Below are 26,285 nucleotides of genomic sequence, written 5' to 3'. Positions count from 1 at the left end.
ACTACTGGGATTACAGATATGCACTAAATGCCTGGCTAATTTTTAAATTTTGAGACAGGGTCTCACTAAGTTGCTAAATTATGCAGGCTGGGCTCGAACTTGGAATCCTCTTTCCTTAGCCCTGCAAAGTGTTGGGATCACAGGTGTGCATCATGCCTGGCTTAAAATAGTGGGTTTTTTGTTGTTTTTTTTTTAAATAGTGGTTTTTTTGATAGAAAAAAAATGCTTGTTCATTGTATAAAAATTCTTGGATATATAGCATAGTTGGGAGAAGGCACTAAAAAGCACCCTACTATTACTATCTAGAAAACTGTTTTATACCGTGTTTTTCTCCAATGGGTATTTTTTACATAGTTGAGATCCTATACCTTATTGTTAATTTGTATTTTAGTAACTGCATGATATTTTATTGACTGGATGTACCATAATTTACTTAGCAGTTCCTCTACTATTGGATCTTTAAGGGACACTGAGATTTTTATTCATTTATTTTTTTTTTTGGTGGTGGTATTGAGGATTGATCCCAGAGCCTTCCCCCTGAGCTTCAACCCCAGTCCATTTTAAATTTTTTTAACTTTTTACTGAATTAAAACTTTTTTTGTGTTTGTTTACCAGGGCTCGAACTCAGGTCCTTGTGCTTGCAAGGCAGGCGGCGGAATCACTGAGCTAAATCCCTGGCCCAATTAAAGCTTTTATGGTCTTCTTATGTTACTAAGTTGCCCAGGCTGAGCTCAAACTTCTGACCCTTCTGCCTCAACCTCCCAGAGTGTTGGGCTTACGGGCCTGTGCCACCAGTCACAGTTCAAACAACAGTGACTATTATGGGGCTTAAAACAGTTCATTTCTGTTGAATATTTCTCCTAGCATCACTCTTCAGCATAAAGCTTCGGATAAAATATTTCACTATATATGCGGCTTTATAACAGTGTCTCTTTCCAAAAGATTGTATCAGCTTAAACTGCTGTCAAAGTGAGCTGAACCAATTTCATTATAACCACTCTAGTGTTTAGTGTTGTTATTAAAACTTGTAACCAGTTTACTGGGTATAAAATGGTAAAATGCTTTTGACTTGATCTTTGTGTTGACAGTATCCTTGTGTTTGGCTTGGGGCCTTATTTAATGTAGGGATCTGCAAAGACTTGGAGAACTTCAGTCTGAATTGGCAGGAATAGCTGACTTCTCTGCCACCTATCTCCGCTGTCAACTACTTCTCATCAAGGTTGGTTTGAATCCACTATCTTTATTATTATGATACTCAGAGGGTGCTTTAATTATCTAGTCATGTTTCAGGTCATTGTGGAAAAATTTTCTGTGTAACCTCTTAGCAATAGAGAAATTATGTACTCTGCAATGTAATTATATTTGTGTCTAAAGAAATATTAGCTCATATAGAACTTTTTAAGTTTTAGGAGAATGCTTTCATCATTATATAATTAGAGCAGATTGGATAATCATTTTAATTAGAATTCTAAGGATTTTAAGTGTTTCATATAATGTCATTAGCAAAGGACTTAGTTAAATTGTATACTGTTTTCTTAAAATGTTGATTCACATTGTCAGAGTTAAAAGTTTAATTTCATTGGTTTTAAAAGGACCAATTTAAGGGATATGTACAAGTGTTGACATGCATCTGGAGCACGTCATCCCAGCAGTTGGAGGCTGAGGCAGGAGGATTATGAATCCGAGGCCAAATTGGATTATATAACAAAGATCTTGTCTCAAAAACAAAGGTTGGGGATCAACTTGGTTGAATTTTATACTAATTAGTTATATAACATGTATGTAAAATTGTTTTTGATACCCCAGAAGCTATTCAAATTTGCTGAGTTAAAAACCAGTTTTAGTAGCTTCCAGCTTCTGTGGCAGTTTTGCTGTAATTTAGGCTCAGGATTTAGGGAGGGGAGCCCTTTTATTTTAGCTTTAGTTATAAATACTCCTAGTCTTCAGAATGATTAATATTTTTTTTTTGGAGACACTGGTGACTAAACCCAGGGCCTTCGCTCTGACTACATCTCCACTGCTACCCTCCGCCCTCCTTTAATTTTTTTTTTTTGGTACTGGGGATTTAACTCAGGTCCTTGTGCTTACAAGGCAAGCAGCGGAACCACTGAGCTAAATCCACCCCCACTTTAATTTTGAGACAGAGTCTCCCCAAGTTCCTAAGTTTTCCAGGGTGGGCTTGAACTTGTGAACCTCCTGCCTCAGCCTCCCAGAGTGTTGAGATTACAGGCGTCCATCACCATGCCTGGCTTCATTAATGTTATTTGCCCAAAGTTAGAATAAATGAGGAAGTCAAAGTATTTTCCACTGTAGGATATATGAGTTTGCGCTGTTTTATTTAGGGTTGTGTAGGCATGGGTATACATGGGAAGTTGGGCATGTACACAGAGGTGGATTGGGATTTAAGTATCCTGTATTAGGCTAGATGTAGTCTTTTAAATATCTATACCTGTGTAAATAATACTATAGGCAAGATGTGGGACATTGCTATTATCCCAGAATATTCTCTCATATCCCTTTACCCAATTGTTTGCCTTTTCTAAGACACTGTTAAAGAGGGTTAGTAATAGCTGCCTTTAGGGTAAGAATTGGTAAGAAGCAATGTGTGTGAAAGGCCTTGGCCTAGTGTAAGGTACACAGTCTGGGCCTTGGAAATGTGGTCTTGGCTTGCTCTCTTCCTCATAGATCGACAAGAAGAAAAAGACATCCACTTTGCTACAGCAACAGAATATGGGGAGGAAAAAAGAAGTTGTTTTTCCTAAAAGGAACACAGAACTATACTGATTATTCAGTGTCACAGGGTGACAGGGCACATAAAAGACCCAGATCAAAATCCTAGTGCAAGAATGTGTTTGTGATAGAGGAAGAGCTAAATAAGCCATGGCATACTTATAACATTTATAGCCAGTAATGATCTTTATAATGAATTATAGCACACATGAAAAAATATTTATGTTACAATGTTAAATACAAAAAGATAGAAAATTGATTCTACTTTCTGAACACAATTATATAAAAATATATATATGAGAAATGATTATAAGCAAATATACAAAAATGTTCTGCCACTGACCAACATGATAGCCACAAGGTCCATGTGATTATTAAGCAATTGACATCATTAGTTCAAACTGAGGTGTGCTGTGAGTGTGAACTAACCACTGGATTTCTTAGGCTTACTATGAGAAAAAAACCCTGTAAACAATCTTACTAATAATTTGAAAAACTATCACACAGTCAAATGATAATATCTTGGATATGCTGGTTAAATAAACCATATTTTAAAAGCTAATTCACCTGTTTCTTTTACTTTTTAAAATGTTGCTATTAGAAAATTTAAAATTGCCTGGCATGTTAGCACACACCTGTAATCCCAGCATTTGAAAGGCTGAGGTAGGAGAATGGCTGTGAGTTCAAGGCCAGCCTGAACTACATAGTGAGCCCCTGTCTCAAAAAACAACAACAAAAAATTAAAATTCCACAGATGGCTTGTGTTATATTTATATTAGAGTTAGTCTAGGTTTTCCATAGTCATTCAGTTACAGTGGACCCTTGACTTACGAACTCGATCAGTTCCCAAGGGCTGGTTTTAACTCAAGTTGGTTGTAAATCAATACAGCTGAAATCTACATCTCAGATGTTTACCTGGGTACATGCTATAGATAACAAGAGGCAGTTGAATCTTACCTTAACCTAATTAACCCCAGTTGTTCATATGTCAGGCCGCTCATAACTTGAGGGTCCACTGTATATCTGTAATTAGGAAGGTCCTTGAAAATAAGAGTCAGCAGCAGACGTTATGTGAGAGTTGGGGTCATGTATATGATTGGTGAGGAGTGAGATGGAAGGTAAAATCTGTGGCTATGAATGATAATTTTGAGAGAAAGATTAAGAAAGAGAGCCATTTAGGGAAGCTACTTGATTTCTGGTTTGGTTATGTTAGAAGATAATGGAGTTCTTCAAAGGATAGTAAGCATAAAGCAAAAATAGCCATAGTCAAGGAAGAAAGGAAGAAAGGTGGCTGAGGTTAGTCCAGTGGCTCTGGGAATAAGGCAGCCCAGAGCCCAGGAAGCTGGCTTGCCTACACATTTTGGTGAGGCCTTTATGGTGCCTGTATTCTCCTTCCAAGTGTCTGAGACACGGGGCCTTTGAGCCAGCAGTTGGATCAAATGGGCAGGAGTTCATTTGACCCAAACTGCCAATCTTTTTTTGGGGGGGGGAACCAGGAATTGAACTTGGGACCTTCCTCTTTTGAAGCAGGTGGCGGAACCACTGCGCTAAATCCCTGGCCCCCAATCTTTTGTTCTCCATAGGAGGTAGGACTTAATTGGGTTAAAAGAATAAGATTAATGGAGAGGAAGTCCTGATTGTGGTAGATTTTAAAACAAAACAAAAACACAAAACTCACATGATGTGCCAGTCTTTGTGACCTCCATTTCTCTGGTTGTCTGGGCAGGCCTTGCAGGAAAAGCTGTGGAATGTGGCTGCCCCTTTATATCTAAAGCAGAGTGATTTGGCTTCAGCAGCAGCAAAACAGGTAAGCTCATTGAGGCGGTCTCCTCTCTCTGACGTGTCTCTATCTAGAAATTACAGAGTGCAGCAGAGCCACAGGCTTTCCTGTGGTTCCCTGCCTCTGCTGGGGCCTCTTCAGTTCAAGCTATGATAGAGGTTAGTAATAGGAGAAGTAGCATAATTAGTGGTCACAGCACTGGCTTTGGTGTCAAGAGACCTATCTGAGATTTAGTCTCAAGTCTCCGTCTGATTTGCTGGGTGATACTGAACAAGTTACTTAACCACTCCAGATTTTTCCTACTATGTCAAATGTGACAGTTGAATTAGATAATTTATAAGATTCTTTTGTGTTCTCAAGTATTATCAGTTTATAGTACTCCAGATGTACTATAATAAATACTATCATGAATCTTTCCTCTGAAAATATAGCTAAATTCAATTGGAGTCTTTTCTGATATTTATAATCTGTGATATAAATTGGATGTTAAAAGGGCCTCACATTTCTGCTTAGTTCATTAAGTGGTACTTGATTTTATTTGCCTTGAGCTTGTTTATTTCTAGCTTTGAGCAATACTCTTTCATTTCTAAGTATTGGGAGTTGGTGAACCTCTGTCTTCTAAATAGTGATTCCATATATGACCCAGTAGGAAGCAACTGATGGTTAACTGAGATTGTTGCATTATGATCCATTAATGATTTCGAGTCTATTATCTTAATTGACCCTTACAGTAATTCCATTAGGAATAAGTATCAAGTCTATTTTACAGATGAGGCGGTTAGAGTACAGCAAGGTTAAGTTCATGGAGCTCTTAACTATTAGAGTCAGAATTGATACCTAGAATCTCTCTTCTTTCTCCTCTATAGCACAGTTTTTCATCTGGTCCAGACTCCTGCCCAGATCTGATATGTGGATTATTATTATTATTATTTTTTTTTTTGGTACCGGGGATCAAACTTGGGTCCTTGCGCTTGAACAACAGGGGGCAAAACCACTGAGCTAAATCCCCGGCCCTTAATATGTGGATTATTGTAGTAGAGTGGAACTTAATGATCCAAAATGGGCTGTGTTGGGATGGTTGGGGCCAAAGAGCAGTAGTTTAGGAGGAAGGCAGTTACTGTTGCTATACATCGGGTACTATGCTAAGCACTTTTCATGTCCCATTTGCTGTTTGAAGTTTATGATGTTGGTGCTATTTCATCCCTATTTATAGATGGAGAAACTCAGGCATCATGTAATTAAATAACTTGTTGCACCGGGGATTTAGCTCAGTGATTTCACCACCTGCTGCGCAAGCGCAAGGACCCAAATTTGATCCTCGGTACCAGAAAAAACCCAAAAAAACTTGTCTTGCTGTCAGTTGTAGGGTAGCCAGGAGTCATTTCTCTGACTGCAGAGCCCTCAAAGGGAGGCAGCCACAGAAGAGAAAGAGAAACATATGAATGGAAATAATTGATTTGGATAGAATTGAGTAAGAGCTTAAGTTCTGCTGGCTATGATCTTGGATCATAGACATTGTTTTCTGTAGCTATTCCTTCCCAGACTGAGCCCAAGGAAGAGTCTGTCTGGATGACTGACACATAGTTAATTGTTCCTGATGTTTAATTTTTGGAACACTTTTCTTGGGGATTGAATTTCTGTACATGGTATGTACAAGTGGTCTTTGATTTATGATGGTTCAAACTTACAATTTTTTGGCTTCATGATACACAGTAGCAATGCACATTCAGTAGAAACCTTATTTTGGCTTTTGAATTTTGTTCTGTTCTTGGCACAGTAATACATATGCACTATGATACTCTCTTGTGATGCAAGGCATTAAGAGTGAACTGCAGCCCCCAGTCAGCCATAGGATCAGGAGGGTAAACTGCAGATACTCTGTAGCACTGTGGCTAAGATGTTTGGTAGATTAGATGTATTAAATGCATTTTTGACTTATGATATTTTAAACATCTAATGAGTTTTTTGGGACATAACCATTGTCAGTTAAGAAGCATCTGGTATTCATTTGTTCCCACAGGACAGTGAGTTTTGTTTAAGGGTAATGAGAAGGGCTTTGCAATTTCATCAGTACCTAAACTTTCATATCTCACATCATCAAGTAAGATGCTTTTACTACCAATGAAATTCTTTCTTCTATTGACACAATTTTTTCCTTTTTCGCAAGACATACTGTACTGGCCACTATATTCTTTCTTGCATGGAAAGCCCACATCACATTGTGGGGTGTAGTTTTCCTACTTTTACTTGGCCCACACTCGCTCTGCAGAGTCTGTTACTTTTCCTACTTTTAATAAAACTTTGCTACCATTAAAAAACCAGAAAAACAAAAAAAGACATACTGTACTGATTTCATGTATTTAAAACTCCTCATTCAGAATTAAAGCATAGGCATTTTTCAAAAAGTCTCACAATTGGGCTGAGGATTTAGCTTAGTGGTTCGGCCAGTGCCTCGTAAGCACTAGGTCCCAAGTGCAATCCCCGGTACCAAAAAAAACCCCAAAAAAACTCACTATCTAAGTTTTAAAAAATTTAACCTGTTGCAGTGGTGCAGACTTATAATCTTAGTATTTGGGAGGCTGAGGCAGGAGAATAGCCACAAATTTAAGACCAGCCTGGGCTACATGGTGAGTTCAAGGCCAACCTGAACTATATAGTGAGACCCTGACTCAAAATAAATAAATAAATAAATAAATAAATAAAAATCTCATTTCAGAATTTCACCTGAAGATTGGAATTCTATGCTGTTCTCAATTATGACTCTGATATTTGTACTGATTGTTAATTACCTTTTCCTTATAGATCATGGAAGAGACCTACAAAATGGAGTTCATGTACAGTGGTGTGGAGAATAAGCAGGTGGTGATAATACATCACATGAGGCTTCAGGCCAAAGCTTTGCAACTTATAGTAACCGCACGAACTACTCGAGGGTAAGATGTGGTAGTGGCCAAAAGGGGTGACATTTTCCTTTCAGTGCATTCAGAGTTCTGACCAAGGTTAATGATATGTGATAGGAGATTTAGGAAAGATTAGCTGAAGGATGGACAATATTTATTTATTTATGTATTTATGTATGTATGTATGTATGTATTTATTTATTTGATATTCTAAATTCTGTTCTTGTATCAGATTAGAACTTTGGAAATCCAATTATGTCTCTCCCTTGCTAAAGTCCCTCCAGTGGCTTTCTATTACCTATAGTGCATTCAGGACTTCATGTGGCAACAAGGACAATCCAGTGTGGCCCTGCTTGATAGATTTCTTTCCTTTTTTTGGCAGTGCTGGGGAGTAAATCCAGGGCTTCATACATGCTAGGCAGGAACTCTTACCAGCTGAGCTACATCCTCAGCTCCTTGATATATTTCTTTAAAAATTTAGTGCCGTTTGTGCAAGCGCAAAGACCCGAGTTCGATCCCCGGTACCAAAAAAAAAAAGAATTTAGTGCCAGGAGTCAATTTTGGTGTTTGGAAGAGACTAGCAAGTATTCTCTGAGGCAGGGAAGGTAATTAGGAGGATGTACTGTGAAGTCAGACATCTCTTACACAGTATTCTGTGAGAAAAGAAAGGTGCTTATGATGACATCTGCCCTTCAGTTTAAATATAATTGTTGTAAAAATTAAAATGTTGCAGAATATGTGAAGATTCCCTGGTAATACACCCATTCTTTTCCCAAGCTGTATAAACATGTATAAATTATAAATCTGTGCATTAACGTTAATGGAATCATAGTGGACAGTATTTGCTATTCTGCCTACTGTCCTTCACCTCTCAATATGATGTACTTATCTTTCCATGTCATATAAAGATAGTATCTTTGATCTTTACTCATGCTATATATAGGGCTGGAGATTTAGCTCAGTGGTTCCACCACCTGCCTCACAAGTGCAAGGTCCTGAGTTCAATCTCTGGATCCCTGGTACCAAAAAAAAAAAAAACCACACAAACTCATGCTGTATATTATTTTATATTTTCCATTGGTATGCATTCCTGCTTGTTTTGTTTCTTTCTTGATGTTTTTTTTTCTTTTGCTGGATTGATTGGTTTCTGTGTTTCTTTTCTCCTATAAGGGTTTAAAAGTTGTGTACCTTAAGTCTAAGCTATTCAGGTGAGAGCCAATAAATCATAGCTTTAAGGCTGTGATGCCACAGTTGCTTGGGTTCAGATTGTGGCTTTATCATTTGCAAACTTAGTGACCTTGCACAAATTACTTAACATTTCTTTTGCTCAGTTTATTTTCATATGGTAAAATGAGATAATAATAGTGTTTGTCTCTTCCTCATAGGGTTATTGTAAGGATTATTGAATCATCGTCTGTAAAGACTTTAAAATATACCTATCACATTTATTGCAAACATTTGATGTTAGCCAGTACTGGTTTTAATGATTTATTACTCTTATATTTTAATGAACATGTTATGATCACCTCTATTAAGATAACAATGAAAGTTGGAATTTGAGTGTGCTTTTACTAATTTGATTGTCTCATATTGTTTAAATAATTTGGAATTTCACTTCAGCTTATTATGTTTTTATAATATTTGAAGATCCTCTCTTAAAATATGCATTAATCATGGTACATTTATAAGATTATGCAAATTCTGTATAATTTTTTTAGGGGGAGGCATACTGGGAATTGAATCCAGGGCCTTTACACTGAGCTACAGCCTTCAGCACTTTTCTGTTTTTTAATTTTGAGACAAAGTGTCACTGAGTTACTAAGGGGACCAGACTGAACTTGAACTTGTGGTCCTCCTCCTGCCTCATCAGCCAGCTTCCCAGAGTGCTGAGCTTACAGGCATATGCCAGCATGCCTGGCCTGAGTTCTATATAATCTTTGTGATTTTATTCCAACTTGCCCACAACTATTCTTTTAATACCACAATTGCCATTTTAAAATCTCTTATTCTGCTGGATTGGAAGATATAATTCAGTGGTAGTTGCCCAGCATGCATGAGGCCATATGTTTAAAAAGCCCTTGTTCTAATTTCTTTTCTTTTCTTTTCTATACTATACTATTCTCATATAGACTTTGTTTCTGAAACTGACTTTTATTTGGTCTCAGAAATGAAATTTTTTCAGAACTCTGAAAATATTTGTACCTTGTCTTTTTTTTTTTTTTTTTTTTTGGGTACCAAGGATTGAACTCAAGACGTTGGGCTTGTGAGGCAGGCGGCCGCACCACTGAGCTAAATCCCCGGCCCTATCTTGTCTTTTAGTATATAATAGATATTTAATAGTACAGCTAGGATGTCTCTAAGTCTAGTTCTTTGTGGACAGCTTATTTTTCCTGGCTCAAAGATATAAAAAAATTTTTTCTCTTAAATTTTTACCAGAATATGTCTAAGTATATATTTTCTGTATCGACTCTGTTTTTCTGTTTTTAGCTTACATTTTTTTCTATCATTTTTATTTTTACATTTTTCCATCTACTGTAATCTCCAATACTGAAAATTAGATCTACTGGATCTGTTTTCTCTATATCTTTTCTTTTGTAATTTCAATGTTTTGTTTTATTATTTTTTTTTATTAGTACATATTTGTCATACATAATGGTCACATTCAACAGAAGGAATTTGTACCTGCACATAATATACCTTTTTTTTTTGGTACCGGGGATCAAATTTGGTTTCTTCCACTTTTGAGGCAGGCGCCAGAACCACTGAGCTAAATCCCTGGCCCTTGCACATAATATATCTTAATTCTTCTTTTTTCCTATTCCCTTCACCTCCCTTCAACCCCTCTTGCCCTCCTTATTTACAAAAGCTTTGTTTCCATTTTTCTTCCTTCCATTCTCTTTTTTTTCTCGTCTTGTCTTTTCTTTCCTTTCCCCCTCCCCCTCCCTTGTTCTCCTCATTTGAACATTTTCTTCCCGTTTCTTAGTATCTGTTATACATTTTGGTCCTTATTTACCCTTTGGATTTCTTACATAAGAGAAACAATACAATATTTAAACTTGTGTACCTGATTTATTTCACTTAAAATTATGGTCTTGAGGTGCATCCATTTACCTAAAAATGACTCTAGTTTATCCTTCTTTATGGCAGAGTAGTTCTCCATTGAGTATCTTTTTTTTTTGGTACCGGAGATCGAACTCAGGACCTTGGGCTTACAAGGCAGGTGACAGAACCACTGAGCTAAATCTCCAGCTCATCCATTGTGTATCTTTTTTTTTTTTTTTTTTTGGTACCAGGGATCAAACTTGGGACCTTGCACTTGTGAGGCAGGCGGTGGAATCACTGAGCTAAATCCCCGGCCCTCCATTGTGTATCTTTATCCATTCATCTGTTGATGTGCATATGGGCTGTTTCCAAGATTTAGCTATTATAAATTGTGCTGCTGTAACCAAGGGTGTGGATGTATCATTGTGTATGATTCTTTTAGGAACATACTTAGAAGGGGCACAGCTGGGTCAAATGGAACCTTTACTTTTGGTTTTTTTAAGAATCTCCATACTGATTTCCACAGTGGTTGTACCAGTTTGCACTCCCACCAACAATGGAGAAGGGTTCCTTTTCCCCCCACAGCCTCACAGTTGATATTGGATGATTTTTTTTTTTTTTGGTACCACTTATCAAACTTGGGACCTTGTGCTTGTGAGGCAGGTAGCGGAACCACTGAGCTAAATCCCCAGCCCTCAGAGTTGTTTTAATTTGCATCTCTCAGATGACCAGTGATGTTGAACATTTTTTCATATATTTATTTATTTTTTTGGATTTTCATATATTTATTTGCTGTTTGTACTTGTCTGAGAAATGTCTTCATGTCAGATGCCCACTTTTGGATTAGTGCTTTAAATTTTGGGGATCTGGTTTTTTTGTTCTAGATATTAGTCCTTTGTCTGAAGAATAGCTGGTAAAAATTTTTTCCTGTTTTGTAGGTTGTCTCTTCACTCTATTGGTATTGGGGAGTGTGTGTGTGTGTGTGTGTGTGTGCGTGTGTGTGTGTATGTGTGTGTGTGTGTGTGTATTTTTGCTGTGAATTTTTTTGTTTTGTTTTTCTACTCTATATTCTGAGAAAATTCCTCAATATTCTTTTTAAATTTATCATTTTTGGTTTTCATCATTGTTCATTCCACTGTCATTAACCATTCAGTTTGAGTCATTATTTTTAATTTCCAGGTGTGCTTTTTTTTTCTTTTGTATACTTCTCTTGCTTTATCAATGTAATATTCTTTAAAGTCTCTTAATTATTATTGACATTACTTGTTAGGAATGTATTTATAATTTTTTTTTTTTTTGGTATCGGGGATCGAACTCAGGTCCTTGCGCTTGCGCAGCAGGTGGCGAAACCACTGAGCTAAATCCCCGGCCCAGAAATATATTTATAATTTAGTTGTTTATTATAGTACATTTATAAATTTATTTAGTTGTTTGTTTATTTATTACAGCACTGGGGATTGAACCCAGGGCTTCATGCATGCCAGACAAGTGCTCTCCCACTGAGCTACACCTCCACCCCATTTAAAAAGTGCTGTTTTTTTTTTTGTACCAGGGATTGAACTTAGGAACTTGTGCTTGCAAGGCAGGCAGGGTGCCACTGAGCTAAATCCCTGGCCCTAAAACCTGCTATTTTGAGACAGGGTCTCACTAAGTTGCCTAGGCAACTTGTTCCTCCTATGTCAGCCCACCAAGTAGCTGGGATTACAGGCATGTACCACCACATCCATCATAGATTTTATATATATATATATATATATATATTTTTTTTTTTTTGTATTAAATCCTTTTATTGGTACATTGTAGGTATGCAACACAATTACATTTCTCATTGGGAATTGTACCTTTATATAATGCATCTTGGTTCTTATTTTTACCCATTCCTAGCCCTCCCTTCACGCCCTCCACCCTTCCCTATTTACAAAGACTTTATTTCCATTTTTTCCATTTCTCATCATTTTTTCCTTTGCCTTCTTTCCTTTCCCCTGTGCCTCCCACTACCCTTACCCCTTTGGACCTTTTCTTCCTATTTTACATTATCGATTATTCATTCTAATCATTGGTACATTTTAGGTATACAATATAATGACATTCATCATTGGAAATTTGCACCTTTACATAGTCTCTCTTGGTTCTTGTTTTTCACCCTTGCCCAGCGATGCCTTCAACCCCTCCATTCCTCCCTATTTACAAAGATTTTGTTTCCATTTTTCCATTTTCTCATATTAATCCCATTCCCTTCTATCCTTTCCCCTAGCGTCCCCACTTCCTTCCCCTTTGCCCCTTTTCTTCCTATTTCACATTACCTATTATACATTTAGTCCTTATTTACACTTTCAGTTTCTCACATGAGAGAAACTATTCGGTATTTATACATGTGTGTCCTATTTATTTCAGTTAAGAATATCGCCTCAATGTGCATCCACTTAGCTATAAATGTCTCTAATTTCTCATTTTTTATGGCTGAGTAGAACTCCATTTTATAAAAAAACCACATTTTCTTTATCCAGTCTCCAGTTGATGGGCATTTGGGCTGTTTCCAAGTTTTAGCTATTACAAACTGTGCTGCTGTGAACATGGGCGCACATATATCACTGTGGTATGATTCTTTTAATTCTTTGGGGAAGATCCCTAGCAATGGAATAGCGGGGTCAAATGGGACTTCCAGTCCTAGTTCTTTGAGGTATCTCCATACTGATTTCCACAGTGGTTGCATCAGTCTACACTCCCACCAGCAGTGGAGCAGGGTTCCTCTTTCCCCACAGCCCCACCAGCATTTGTTATTGGTTGATTTCATGATAGCAGCCATTCTTTCTGGAGTGAAGTGGAATCTCAGCATTGTTTTCATTTGCATCTCTCGAATGACCAGTGACGTTGAACATTTTTTCATGTATTTATTTGCTATTTCTACTTCTTTGTCTGAGAAATGTCTGTTCCTTTCAGATTCCCATTTTCTGACTGGGTCTTTAAATTTGGGAGGTCTGATCTTTTTAAGGTCTTTATAGATTGGAGATAGTAGACCTTTGTCTGAGGAAGAGCAGGTGAAGATTTTTTCCCACATTGTGGATTGTCTCTTCACACTGCTGGTGGTTTCTCTTGCTGTGCAGAAGCTTTTTAATACGAAGAGATCCCATTTGTTGATTGTTTGTGCTAGTTCACGGGCAACTGAGGTTTTGTTCATGAAATCTTTTCCTACACTGATGTCTTCAAGGGTTCTACCTAACCTCTGTTCCAACTGGTTCAGAGTTTCTATTTTAATATTTAGATCTTTAATAGATTATATTTTTAACAGCTTACTGTGCTTTCTTGCCTTGACTTTATCATATTGAGGGCTGCTTGGCCTCCTTTGTTGCCCCTTATTTTCTTTTCTAACACTTAGTTATTTGCTATTGTCTTTGCATAATTAGAAATGGAAATCTAGACTGTTTTAAATTTGTAATTGGTGCAGACTTCCCAACAGTTGTATGTCAGTATTTGATTCAGCTGCTGAGCTTCTCTCATTACTTTCTTTCCTCACTTTAAGGGAAAAGTGGGGATTCTCAGCAGTAGAGGTCTACTTTACATGCCATGTACTTCATGCTATAGTGGAGGCTCTCTGCTCTGGGTTGTGTGTGTGTTTTTGTTTTTTTTTGTTTTGTTTTGTTTTGGTTTGGTTTTTTTGGTACCAGGGATTGAACTTGGGACCTTGTGCTTGCAAGGCAGGAGCAGGAACCACTGAGCTAAATCCCCAGCCCTTTTTTGTTTTTTTGAGACAGGGTCTGGCTATGTAGTTCGGTCTGGCCTTGAACTCATGATGTAGCCCAGGCTGGCCTTGAACTCATTATGTAGCCCAGGCTGGCCTTGAACTTGTTACGATCCTGCTGTGTCAGACTCCTGAGTGCTGGGATTACAGCCACGCGCTACTCGCTGAGGTTTGGAGAGAGTTTCCGGATCATTTTGTATTTCACTGCTTGGAAGCTCTCCAAAGTGGGGCTTCATAAGCAGACCAGAAAATGTCACTGCTTAGCCAAATTGCTTTCTTTGGTCCCCTTGCTTGACTGGACTTCTTCCTTCCAACCTTCTCACTCTTTAGTAGATTAATCTTACTGTCAAATTTCAGTTCCCTTTCTGGTACTGTGTCACATCGCTTCTTGGCCTTTTGGCTAAGATCAAGTGTAGTATCTGGTACTGTATCACAAGACAATTTCAAATGCTGCCTCTTTTTGGGAAAACAGTTCAAATGAATGTTGCTTGTAGAGTAGGTTTCCAACTGCCATTTTCCTTTTATTTATTGATTCAACTAATATTTATTAAATGTTGCTTGTGCCAGGAAATATTAGGAATACAAAGTTCCTACTCTCGTACAAGTGTACATTTTAATAGAAAGGCTAAAGCAGGTTAAGAACTTTGACACCATTCAGTTACATATTATTATATAAAGAGTTTTTATCTTTTTTACTTGACTAAAACTTAATGTCTCCAATGAGTAATACATTAATGGAAATAGATGGGAAGGTACACACAAAATTACATAAAAGAAAAAAAAAGAAATAAAAAGAAAATGCACAAAGCCGTGGAGACATTGGCTCAACATGCCACCTGGATAATTTAGGTGTACATTTTACTGAAAGGACATACTTTTTAGTTCTGTTTCCTGGAAGCCTGACAGTGCCCACTGTGTTAGTAGGTCATACCTCTATAAAAAGCATTATTTCTGAGTATATTGCATCTAGACTGAAGTAAGTATAAAGGAACTACAATTTCGTGATATAGACCCCATAGTTTTTGGCTTCATTGAATGCAGTGGACGTATCTGTTGTGAGGATCCTGGAAGCTATGCCCACATTGTCACCTATGGGTTGTGAGGCTTCTAAGGTAGGATGGTGTCCACACTTGCCTGATACACATCTCATCTCCTTGCACTCAGGCTGTCAGCTGCAGGATCAAAGCTCTGGAATAGCTCTGGAGACTGCTGCAAGGACTCTTGTAGAAAGGTCTTGACACTGTACTCCTTAATGAGTGCAGTGCCAAGTGTGGCCTGTGATGATCTTTGATTTTGAATGTTTCTTGAGCATGATGTGCACTGCAGTGGTTTAATTGGGTCTTGGGATCCTGACAGACACTTTCCCCGGGTCCATCAGGAGTCCCCTATTTCTCTGAGTTATCATTGTATAGTGTCATATACACATTCTTCTTTTCTGAAGACTCAGGGTTCTGGAAATTCTCATCCCCACTCCTTAGTTCATAGATTTCACAAGCAAGTTACTTATTATTTTATTTTGCATTTCTTTTATACAGAGTTGACCCTTTATTTGGGATGTGTGAAAAATTTTTACAGGAAGTAGACTTTTTTCAGAGGTAAGTATTTAATAAACCTTTTGACTTATTAACTTGTGGTTATGCAGAGAATAACTTAACAGGCACCAAAAGTGATTGCAAGCCAAATTACTTGGTTTTGCCCACGCAGCTAAGTTATCATCTGTGTCACTGTGCTCTGAATTTCTTAAATGGTGTAAATGTCTGAGCTTCAAAACTACGCACACAACTGAACAATTAAAACATTTGAAATTGTTTGGATTTAGCACTCAGCTGGGCCAGAAAAAGTAAGTATCATGAAAACTTGGCAGCCTTTTTCGTTTTGGCTTGTTTTTTTGAGACAGGGTCTCATGATGTAGTTTGGGCTGCCCTTGGACTCACTTTGTAGCTCAGGCTGATGTCGAATTCTCAGCGATTCTCCCCCTTCAGACTCCTGAGTTCTGGGATTACACACGTGTGCCACCATGCCTGGCTCGACCCTTTAGCTGAAAGATCACAATTTTTTCAATTGAAAGATCACAATTGAAAGATCAGTTTTTTTAAAGATCAGGTTTTTCATCACTGTTCCTAAATATTTATATTTCTCTACAGTCTGTAAATAATTGTCCCATAATTCTGGATGTGTTTTATTCTGTAGGATAAATGATTTTTCAGCATTCTATATGAAATGAACCAATTAAAACATGTATTAGAGGGCTGGGGACTTAGCTCAGTGGTTTCGCTGCCTGCTGCGCAAGTGCAAGGACCTGAGTTCAATCCCCGGTACCAAAAAAAAAATTAAGGATTCACAAATTCATTTTGGGGCCAGGGATTTACCTCAGTGGTTCTGCCGGTTGTCTGGCAAGCATAAGGACCTGAGTTCAATCCCCGTACCAAAAAAAACAAAAACAAAAAAACAAACATGTATTAGAAGTCTGGATGTGATGGTGCTTGCTTCTAATCCCAGCACTTGGGAGGTTGAGGAAGGAAGATCACTGTGAGTTGGAGGCCAACCTGGGCTACACAGTGAGTTCAAGGGCAGCCTGAACTGCATAGTGAAATTCAGTCTCAAAAAGACCAAAAAAACAAAAAACAAAAACCCCCAAAACATGTAGTAGAATTGGAAAATTGGGAGTTCAAGTAGTTACTTGTGGTGTGCTGGCAGTATAGGATTTTAAGGGACTTAATTAATTATTTCTTCAACCTGTTGCTGCTGCCCTCTTGAACATACCAAACCTGAGGTTTTTACAACCCTATATTTCTCGTTTTTTCATGTGGTGATGATAGCTTCCCGTAGGGCTTAGTTGCATTACCAGTCTTTACCAGCAGAGGATGCTCTCTAGCAAAGGGTACCATTCTAGCTTGGCCCTGTTGGATACTGGCTTTAAATGTGAAATAAGTCCATGCTTTACTTTTAGGGGTTTTGTTTGTTTGTTTGTTTGTTTTGGTTTGGTTTTTGGAAACAAGGTCTTACTATATAGTTCAGGCTGGCCATGAATTCGTGATGATCCTCCTGCCTCAGCCTTCTGAGTGTTGGGGTTATAGGCATGCGTCACCATTCCCGGCGGCTACTTTTAGTTTTAGATTCTTTAAAATAGTTTGTTTTTATACAGTTGAGTTGGAGAGGCTTTTTTGAAAAGTGACAACTCTGAGTTGCCAAAGTTCCTCACATGTTGTTAACTAGAACCACATATTCTTTATTAATTTAACCTCTGAGGTCTGAGCAGGTATCAGTTCTGCAATGAAGTCTTTTTTCTTATTGTTGTGTTCCACAAAGCACAGTAATGTGAAATCGGGCTGAGCTGGGAATAAGTTACTTGGTTTTCTGAGCCTCAGTGCACCATCATCCTGTTTGAATCTCAGTGTTCTTACTGCTTGAATAGAAACTCCATTAAGATAGTTCTTCTCCTTTGTTTACTATTATGTATCTCGTATCCAGAATGGTACTTGATACTTGATAGGTCATAAAAACATAGTTGTAAAATAAATTAATCTCTAAGAAGAAAACGCAAATTCTATCAAGGGACAGGGTTGCTCCATTTAGCTCAGTGGTTTTGCCGCCTGCTGCGCAAGCACAGGGACCCGAGTTCAATCCCTGGTACCAAAAACAAAAAAAACAAAATAAGATCATTTAAACCACTTGGGCACGTCTGGAACAGAGTGGTTATTCAGTAACCAAGTCTCTTCTGATGAGCATGTCACTACATCATAAAATCTGGGTGTCTGTGTGTCTCAGTCACGAACCTCCCACGCTCCTCCTACTTCAGGGCTTGGCAGGTGTCTAGGGCTCAGTCTGTGGAATGATTGGATAGTCAGGTGCTTCTGTTTGTTCTTTCAGGTGTTTCATCGCTGATTTACCCCAGTTACAAGACAGCTTTGTGGACAAACTCCTTGACCTTATGCCCCGACTCATGGCATCCAAACCTGCAGAAGTGGTCAAAATTCTCCAGACCATGCTGCGGCAGAGTGCCTTCCTGCACCTTCCTCTTCCAGAGCAGGTCAGGGTCTATGTTGTACCCCTCCAGGCCAAATCTGCCCAGACAGTGAAAACTGCCATGGTCAGTGGAGCAGCTGGGTGCGGGCCCTCCCTGTGGTTGTCTCTCACATGCCCCCACCCTTTCAATAAGAAGACCGAAGAGCAAAGGTTATGTTTCGTTGCCTAAGCTTGACCTAGGTTTAGGACCATTGTATTTCCTTGCTTACAGATCCACAAAGCCTCAGCCACCATCATTGAACCAGCAGGCGAGTCGGACAACCCTTTGCGATTCACATCTGGGTTGGTGGTGGCTCTGGATGTCGATGCAACCCTTGAACATGTGCAGGATCCTCAGAGCACTGTGAAGGTCCAGGTTGGTTGGAGTTTGTTTTCCCACAACTTTTAGATGTTCCCTGAAATCTCTGCCTGAGGGCCTGAAACTGGGAAGAGAGAAGAAGAGACGAGCCTCTGGTAAAGAACATGGGCTTAAAGCCCAGCTCTGTTACTGAGCCAGCTCTACCCCGAGGAACAAGTTAGACTTTAAGCCTCAGATTCTACAGCTGACAAATGGGAATACTTGAATTGAAATGAATGTCCAGAATGGGTTCACTGACATTCTGTTCTTATAATGGAAGGCTTAAGATTTCATCCTTATCATTGGGAGGAAAAAAAATAAAGATTTGGCTGTGGTGGCTTGTGCCTATAGGCCCTGTATTTAGGAGACTGAAGTGGGAGGATCACTTGAGCCCAGGAATTTAAGACCAATCTGGGCAACATAGCAAGAATCCATCTAGTTGTTTTTTTTTTGACACAGGGTCTTGCTATGTAGTTCAGGTTGGCCTTGAACTCACTATGTAGCCCATGCTGGTGTCAAACTCGCAACCCACCTACCTCAGCCTCTTGAGTGCAGGGATTACAATTACCACCGGCTCCATCTTAAAAACGGGGAAAAAAAGGACTTGATTTTTTTTTTTGGTACTGGGGATTGAACTCATGGTCTAAGACCTGTTAGACAGTGCTCTATTGGCAAGTTATATATCTCCAGACTTTTACATTTTTATTTTGAGAAAGGAGCTTGCCAAGTTGTCCAGGCTGTCCTTGAACTTGTGATCCTCCTCCCTCACCTCCTTGGTAGCAAGGATTACAGGCATGTACCACCACGTCCAGGCCCTTGACCTTTTGTTTTTTGAGATAGCATCTTGCTATGTATTTTAAGCTGGCCTTGAATTTGCAATGATCCTGCTGCTTCAGCCTCTCAAGTGCTGGAATCACAGGCATGCGCCACCACATCAGCATGGCTTGATCTGTTATTATACAAAATTGTAATAAGACTCTTCCAGGTCATAAGTGGCTCAACTGGAAAGAAAAATTTATGGATGGGGCCCGGGGATTTAGCTCAGTGGTTCTGGTGCTTGCCTCACAAGCACAAGGTCCCGAGTTCAATCCCTGGTACAAAAAAACCCCAAATTTACGGATGGGAAAAAGAGATGACTGTGAAGTATTTTTTCCCAAGTTAGATAGATATAGAGCCATATGAGAGATGCTGTAGATTCAATTCAGAAAGCCTGCAGTTGGGCTCCACCCATCCAGCCAGCCATCCTTGTGTTCATTCATGTGCCTTAGAGCTTACTCTGTTGCACATGCTAATTGCTGCAGTTGTCAAAGTAAGTATGTCACAGGTCTCACACTCAAGGTGCTCAGTTTCATTGGACAGGCAGTTATGGCACAGAAGTTCAGTGAATGCACATACATAGGATGAGTTGAGAGTATTGTGGTGGAGCTGAAGGAAAGGCTTTGTGGAGATGCTGGTGCCTGCGTGGGATTTGAAAGGAAGAATAGAGGAAAGAAGAAGGGAAAAAGGAAATATTCTCGACATGTAAAAGCAGAGATGTGAGGACTGGTGGTGAGTATAATCAGAGGACAGAAAAATGGAGCAGTCAGGGAAAGCTTCCAGGAGGAGGTAAGGATATGCATTAGGCTTTGAATATGGTACTTCTGGCTGTGGTGACAGTATAAGATCGACTCTGCCCTCCCAGCAGGAATGATTACAAATCATGAGACCAACAGGGAGCTCATTCTGAGCTAGCTATGAAGTTGTACTGCAGTTTTTGTTTTGCCTTGTTTTCCCTCATATTTATGGTTTTCGCACTCTAGCTGCACTTTTGAATTACCCATACACATTAAAAAGTACTGATGAGAGCTGGGTGTGGTGGCATACACCTGTAATCCCAGCACACAGGAGGCTGAGGCAGGAGGATTGCCAAGAGTTCGAGGCCAGCATAGGCTACACAGTGAGTTCAAGGCCACCTTGAACTACATAGGGAGGCTGTCTCAAAATAAAACAAGACAAAAACTCAAAACAACAACAGAAAACAAATAAAAGGTACTAATCCACCAACTGCAACCCATACTGATTAAATCAGCTGTACCCAGACTGTTCTGTTTTGCTTTGTTTGGTACCGGAGATCGTGCTCGGGTCATTAGCTTGTGAGGCAGGTGGTGGAACCACTGAGCTAAATCCCTGGCTGTGTACCCATACTGTTTTTAAGAGGCATAGGTGAGTCCAATGGGCAGTCAGTGATTCTGAACACCACTGTTTGACACCGTTCCTGACAGAAAGTTCCCTGATGACCTGAACATAAATGAGTTTGTGGGCAGATTATTATGGGTCATCTGCCAGGCTCTGTCCTTAGCTTTTGTCTCTGAAGCTCCTCTACTTTCTGCACAGGAAAACCGTTTGCATGTATAAGTCTGAGCCAGGGCCCTCAGTGCCCTGAATTGAGGAGGCTACAGTGCTCTGAAAATGTTCTCCAGCCACCCGGCCTGAGGACATCTGTCCTGGCCACTGCTTTGGGTACCAGAATGTAGTAGTCAGCGTGCCTTGGAGAGTATACTCTGTAAAGATGATATGTATCTGTTCTTTAATGCAAACCTTTCAGGAACTTCAGTAATACTTGTTAGCCTAAAGCAGGTATTGTACTTGATTATAAGAGGAGATGTTGCTGAATGTGTTGGTGCACGCTGTAATGCCAGCACACTAGGAGGCAGAGGCAGGAGGATCTCAAGTTCATGCTAAGCCTGGGCAATTTAGTGACTTACTGAGACCTTGTCTCAAAATAAAATACAAAAAAGGGCTGAAGATGTAGCTCAGTGATAAGGCCCTGGGTTCAGTCTTTTTTTTTTTTAAATTAAATTCTTTCATTGGTACATTGTAGGTATACAACACAATTACATTTCTCATTGGGAATTGTACCTTTACATAATGCATCTTGGTTCTTATTTTTTCCCCATTCCTAGCCCTCCCTTCATGCCCTCCACCCTTCCCTATTTACAAAGACTTTATTTCCATTTTTTCCATTTCTCAGCATTTTTCCTTTCCCTTCTTTCCTTTCCCCTGTGCCTCCCACTACCCCTTTGGACCTTTTCTTCCTATTTTACATTATCGATTATTCATTCTAATCATTGGTACATTTTAGGTATACAATATAATGACATTCATCATTGGAAATTTGCACCTTTACATAGTCTCTCTTGGTTCTTGTTTTTCACCCTTGCCCAGCGATGCCTTCAACCCCTCCATTCCTCCCTATTTACAAAGATTTTGTTTCCATTTTTCCATTTTCTCATATTAATCCCATTCCCTTCTATCCTTTCCCCTAGCGTTCCCACTTCCTTCCCCTTTGCCCCTTTTCTTCCTATTTCACATTACCTATTATACATTTAGTCCTTATTTACACTTTCAGTTTCTCACATGAGAGAAACTATTCGGTATTTATACATGTGTGTCCTATTTATTTCAGTTAAGAATATCGCCTCAATGTGCATCCACTTAGCTATAAATGTCTCTAATTTCTCATTTTTTATGGCTGAGTAGAACTCCATTTTATAAAAAAACCACATTTTCTTTATCCAGTCTCCAGTTGATGGGCATTTGGGCTGTTTCCAAGTTTTAGCTATTACAAACTGTGCTGCTGTGAACATGGGCGCACATATATCACTGTGGTATGATTCTTTTAATTCTTTGGGGAAGATCCCTAGCAGTGGAATAGCGGGGTCAAATGGGACTTCCAGTCCTAGTTCTTTGAGGTATCTCCATACTGATTTCCACAGTGGTTGCATCAGTCTACACTCCCACCAGCAGTGGAGCAGGGTTCCTCTTTCCCCACAGCCCCACCAGCATTTGTTATTGGTTGATTTCATGATAGCAGCCATTCTTTCTGGAGTGAAGTGGAATCTCAGCATTGTTTTCATTTGCATCTCTCGAATGACCAGTGACGTTGAACATTTTTTCATGTATTTATTTGCTATTTCTACTTCTTTGTCTGAGAAATGTCTGTTCATTTCTGATGCCCATTTTTGGATTGGGTCTTTAAATTTGGGAGGTCTGATCTTTTTAAGTTCTTTATAGATTGGAGATAGTAGACCTTTGAGGAAGAGCAGGTGAAGATTTTTTCCCACATTGTGGATTGTCTCTTCACACTGCTGGTGGTTTCTCTTGCTGTGCAGAAGCCTTTTAATAAGAAGAGATCCCACTTGTTGATTGTTTTTGCTAGATCACGGGCAACTGAGGTTTTGTTCATAAAATCTTTTCCTACACTGATGTCTTCAAGGGTTCTGCCTAACCTCTGTTCCAACTGGTTCAGAGTTTCTATTTTAATATTTAGATCTTTAATCTATTTTGATTTTAGTTTAGAGCATGGTGAGAGATACAGGTCTAGTTTTAATCTTAGGCAAGTTGAAGCCCAAATTTTCCAGCACCATTTATTAAAGAGGCTTTTCTCCAGTGAGGGTGTTTGGCTCCTTTATCGAAGATGAGATGGCTGAGTGTGTCTTGCATTGTTTCTGAATCTTCTAATCTGTTCCACTGGTCCTCAAGTCTGTTTCTTTGCCAGTACCATGCTGTTTTTATCACAGTAGCTTTGTAGTATAGTTGCAGGTTGGGGACTGTGATACTCGCTGCCATGTCTCTGTTACCTAGAATTGCTTTTGCTATTCTGGTTCTCTTCTTGTACCAAATGAGTTTTTGGATTGTTTTCTCTAGGTCTATGAAGTATGCTGCTGGGATCTCAATTGGAATTGCATTAAATCTATATAGCAGTTTTGGAAGTATTGCCATTTTCACTATATTAATCCTTCCTACCCAGGAGCCGGGGATGTCTGTCCATTTTCTGATATCATCTTCAATCTCTCTTTTCAGAGTGCCATAGTTTTCAGAGAAGAGGTCTTTGATTTCTTTTGTTAGGTTGATTCCTAGGTATTTCAGTTTTTTGGGTGCTATTGTGAAAGGAATTATTTGCCCTATTTCTCTCTCAGTGAGTCTGTCATTGGTGTAGAGGAAAGCTATTGATTTTTGTGTGTTGACCTTGTAGCCAGCTACTTGACTGAATTTGGTTATTAAGTCTAGAAGATTTTTGGTGGAGTTCTTGGGGTCTTCTATATAGAGTATCATGTCATCTGCAAATAATGACAATTTGACTTCTTCATTACTTATTTTTATTCCTTTTATTTCTTTCTCTTGTCTAATTGTCATGGCTAATGTTTCCAGAACTATATTGAACAAGAGTGGTGATAGTGGACATCCTTGTCTTGTTCCTGATTTGAGTGTGAAGGATTTCAGTTTTTGACCATTTAGTAGGATATTGGCTGTTGGTTTTTCATAGATGGCTTCTATCAGTTTGAGGTAGAGACCATCTGTTCCAATTTTTTGTAGGGTTTTTATCATAAATGTATGTTGGATTTTGTCAAATGCTCTTTCTGCGTCTATGGAGATAACATATGTTTTTTGTCCTTGGCTCTATTGATAAAGTGTATTACATTGATTGATTTTCGTATATTGAACCATCCCTGCATCCCTGGGTTGAATCCCACTTGATCGGGGTGTATGATCTTCTTGATGATCTTCTGTATTCTGTTTGGCATTGTTTTATTAAGGATTTTTGCATCTATGTTCATTAGTGAGATTGTCCTATAGTTCTCCTTTTTGGTTGGGTCTTTGTCTGCTTTGGGGATCAAGGTGATGCTTGGTTCCAGGAATGAATTTGAGAGTATTGCTTCCCTTTCAATTTCATTGAAGAGTTTCAACAGTAGTGGCAGCAGTTCCTCTCTAAATGTCTTGTAGAATTCAGCAGTGAAGCCATCAGGGCCCAGGCTTTTCTTAGTTGATAAGTTTTGAATTACATTTTCAATTTCATTGGTTGATATTGGGTTGTTCAGAATTTTTAGGTCTTCTTCGTTCAACTTTGGTAATTCATATATATCTAGGAATCTGTCCATTTCTTCCGTGTTGTCCATCTTATTGGCATATAGGTTCTGGAAGTAGGTATTGATGATCCTCTGGATTTCTGCTGGGTCTGTTGTCATTTCACCCTTTTCATTCCTAATTGCATGGATTTGGGCCTTTTCTTTCCTTTTTCTGATAAGGTTGGCTAAGGGTTTGTCAATTTTGTTGATTCTTTTGAAGAACCAACTCTTGGCTTCATTGATTTTTTTGTATCGTTCTCTTAGTCTCCATTGCATTGATTTCTCCTCTGATCTTTATAATTTCCTCGCTTGTATGAGCTGTGGGGTTGTCCTGCTCTTCTTTTTCTAGAATCTTGAGGTTCAGCATCAGGTTGTTTAATTGGGCTTGTTCTGTTTTCCTAATATGCGTATTCACTGCTATGAATTTCCCTCGTAAGACTGCTTTCATTGTGTCCCATAGATTCCAATATGTTGTACTGTCATTGTGATTTAATTGAAGGAACTGTCTGATTTCTTCTTTAATTTCCTCTGTGACCCATTGGTTATTCAGAAGTGTGTTGTTCAATTTCCACGTGTTTATGAAGTTTTTTTGAGTTTCTTTTTCTATGGATCTCCAATTTCATCGCACTATGGTCTGATACTATACAGGGGATAACTTCAATTCCTTTGCACTTACTTAAACATGTTCTATGTGTGAGTATGTGGTCTCTTTTGGAGAATGACCCATGTGCAGCTGAGAAGAATGTGTATTCTGATATTGTGGGGTGGAAGACTGTGTAAACATCTGTTAAGTTCATTTGTTCAAAAGTTCAGTTGAGTTCTCGAACTTCATTACTTATTTTTAGTCTAGTTGATCTATCTATTTGTGACACTGGGGTGTTGAGGTCCCCCACTACAATTGTATTAATGCATATATGACTTTTCATGTCCGTTAGTATTTGTTTTATATAGTTGGGTACACTAGTGATTGGTGCATAGATATTTATGATTGTCATATCTTCCTGTTGGATTGTTCCCTTTACAAGGATGTAGTGTCCTTCTTCATCTCTCTTAATCAGTGTTGGTTTGAAATCTACTTGATCTGCAAAGAGGATAGCTATTCCTGCTTTTTTTCGGGTTCCTGTCACATGGAATATTGTTTTCCACCCTCTAACTTTCAGTGTATGAGTTTCCTTTTGAATGAAGTGTGTTTCTTGTATGCAGCATATTGTTGGATTTTGCTTCTTGACCCATTCTGCCAGTCTATTTCTTTTGATTGGTGAATTGAGACCATTAACATTGATGGTTATAACTGAAACGTATTGACTTGTCATTGCCATGACTTTTTCTTTTTGTTGGGTTCTCCCCCTTTACATTTAATTTCTTGTCATGCCAGATGGGTTCATTCTGCTTTGCTTCCTGGGGTTGTGATCTTCAATGTCTGTTCCTAGGATATTGTGTAAAATTCTTTGGAGTGCTGGTTTGGTATTCACGAAGTTCCTAAGGTGCTTTTTGTCATGAAAGTATCTTATTTCTCCATCAACTTTGAAAGATAGTTTTACAGGGTACATCAGTCTGGGTTGGAGGCTGTTTTCCTTTAGGGCTTGGAATACATCACTCCAAGGTCTTCTTTCCTTGAGGTTTTGCATTGAGAAGTCTGCTGTGATTCTGATGGGCTTTCCTTTGTATGTGATTCGTTTCTTTAACTGCTTGGAGAACTTTGTTCTTCTGTTGTGTTTCTGGAATCTTAACAATTATATGCCTATGTGTAGATTTTTTTTGATCAAGGCTATTTGGAGTCCTATATGCCTCACTTATCTGTATGTCAAGCTCTTTTCCCCTGCTTGGGAAGTTTTCTGCCATTATT

The 26,285-nt window shown here is 38.9% G+C and overlaps 1 protein-coding gene and 1 pseudogene across 3 annotated transcripts in view; both read left to right on the top strand.

Moving 5' to 3' along the window:
* The window catches only part of Ints4 (integrator complex subunit 4), a 117,066-nt gene that overhangs the window by 76,375 nt on the left and 14,406 nt on the right, over positions 1-26,285 (top strand). For 2 of the 3 annotated variants that reach the window (XM_087211337.1, XM_087211339.1), the window contains exons 16-21: positions 1,126-1,219; positions 4,457-4,537; positions 7,313-7,443; positions 15,727-15,786; positions 18,062-18,221; positions 18,429-18,572. In XM_087211337.1, coding sequence (XP_087067463.1) covers positions 1,126-1,219; positions 4,457-4,537; positions 7,313-7,443; positions 15,727-15,786; positions 18,062-18,221; positions 18,429-18,572 — 670 coding nt within the window. The remainder of the gene's footprint in view (positions 1-1,125; positions 1,220-4,456; positions 4,538-7,312; positions 7,444-15,726; positions 15,787-18,061; positions 18,222-18,428; positions 18,573-26,285) is intronic. The other variant, XM_087211340.1, reaches the window with a different exon arrangement.
* Positions 14,572-14,789, top strand: LOC147828067 (U2 spliceosomal RNA; annotated as a pseudogene).

Source organism: Heterocephalus glaber, unplaced genomic scaffold (genome assembly GCF_053883595.1).
Source record: "Heterocephalus glaber isolate CG9 unplaced genomic scaffold, H.glaber_assembly_v1.0 deba00001428, whole genome shotgun sequence".
Taxonomy (NCBI): Eukaryota; Metazoa; Chordata; class Mammalia; order Rodentia; family Bathyergidae; genus Heterocephalus; species Heterocephalus glaber.
Note: the sequence above shows the minus strand (reverse complement) of the source record. Positions and strands in the feature narration are given on the sequence as shown.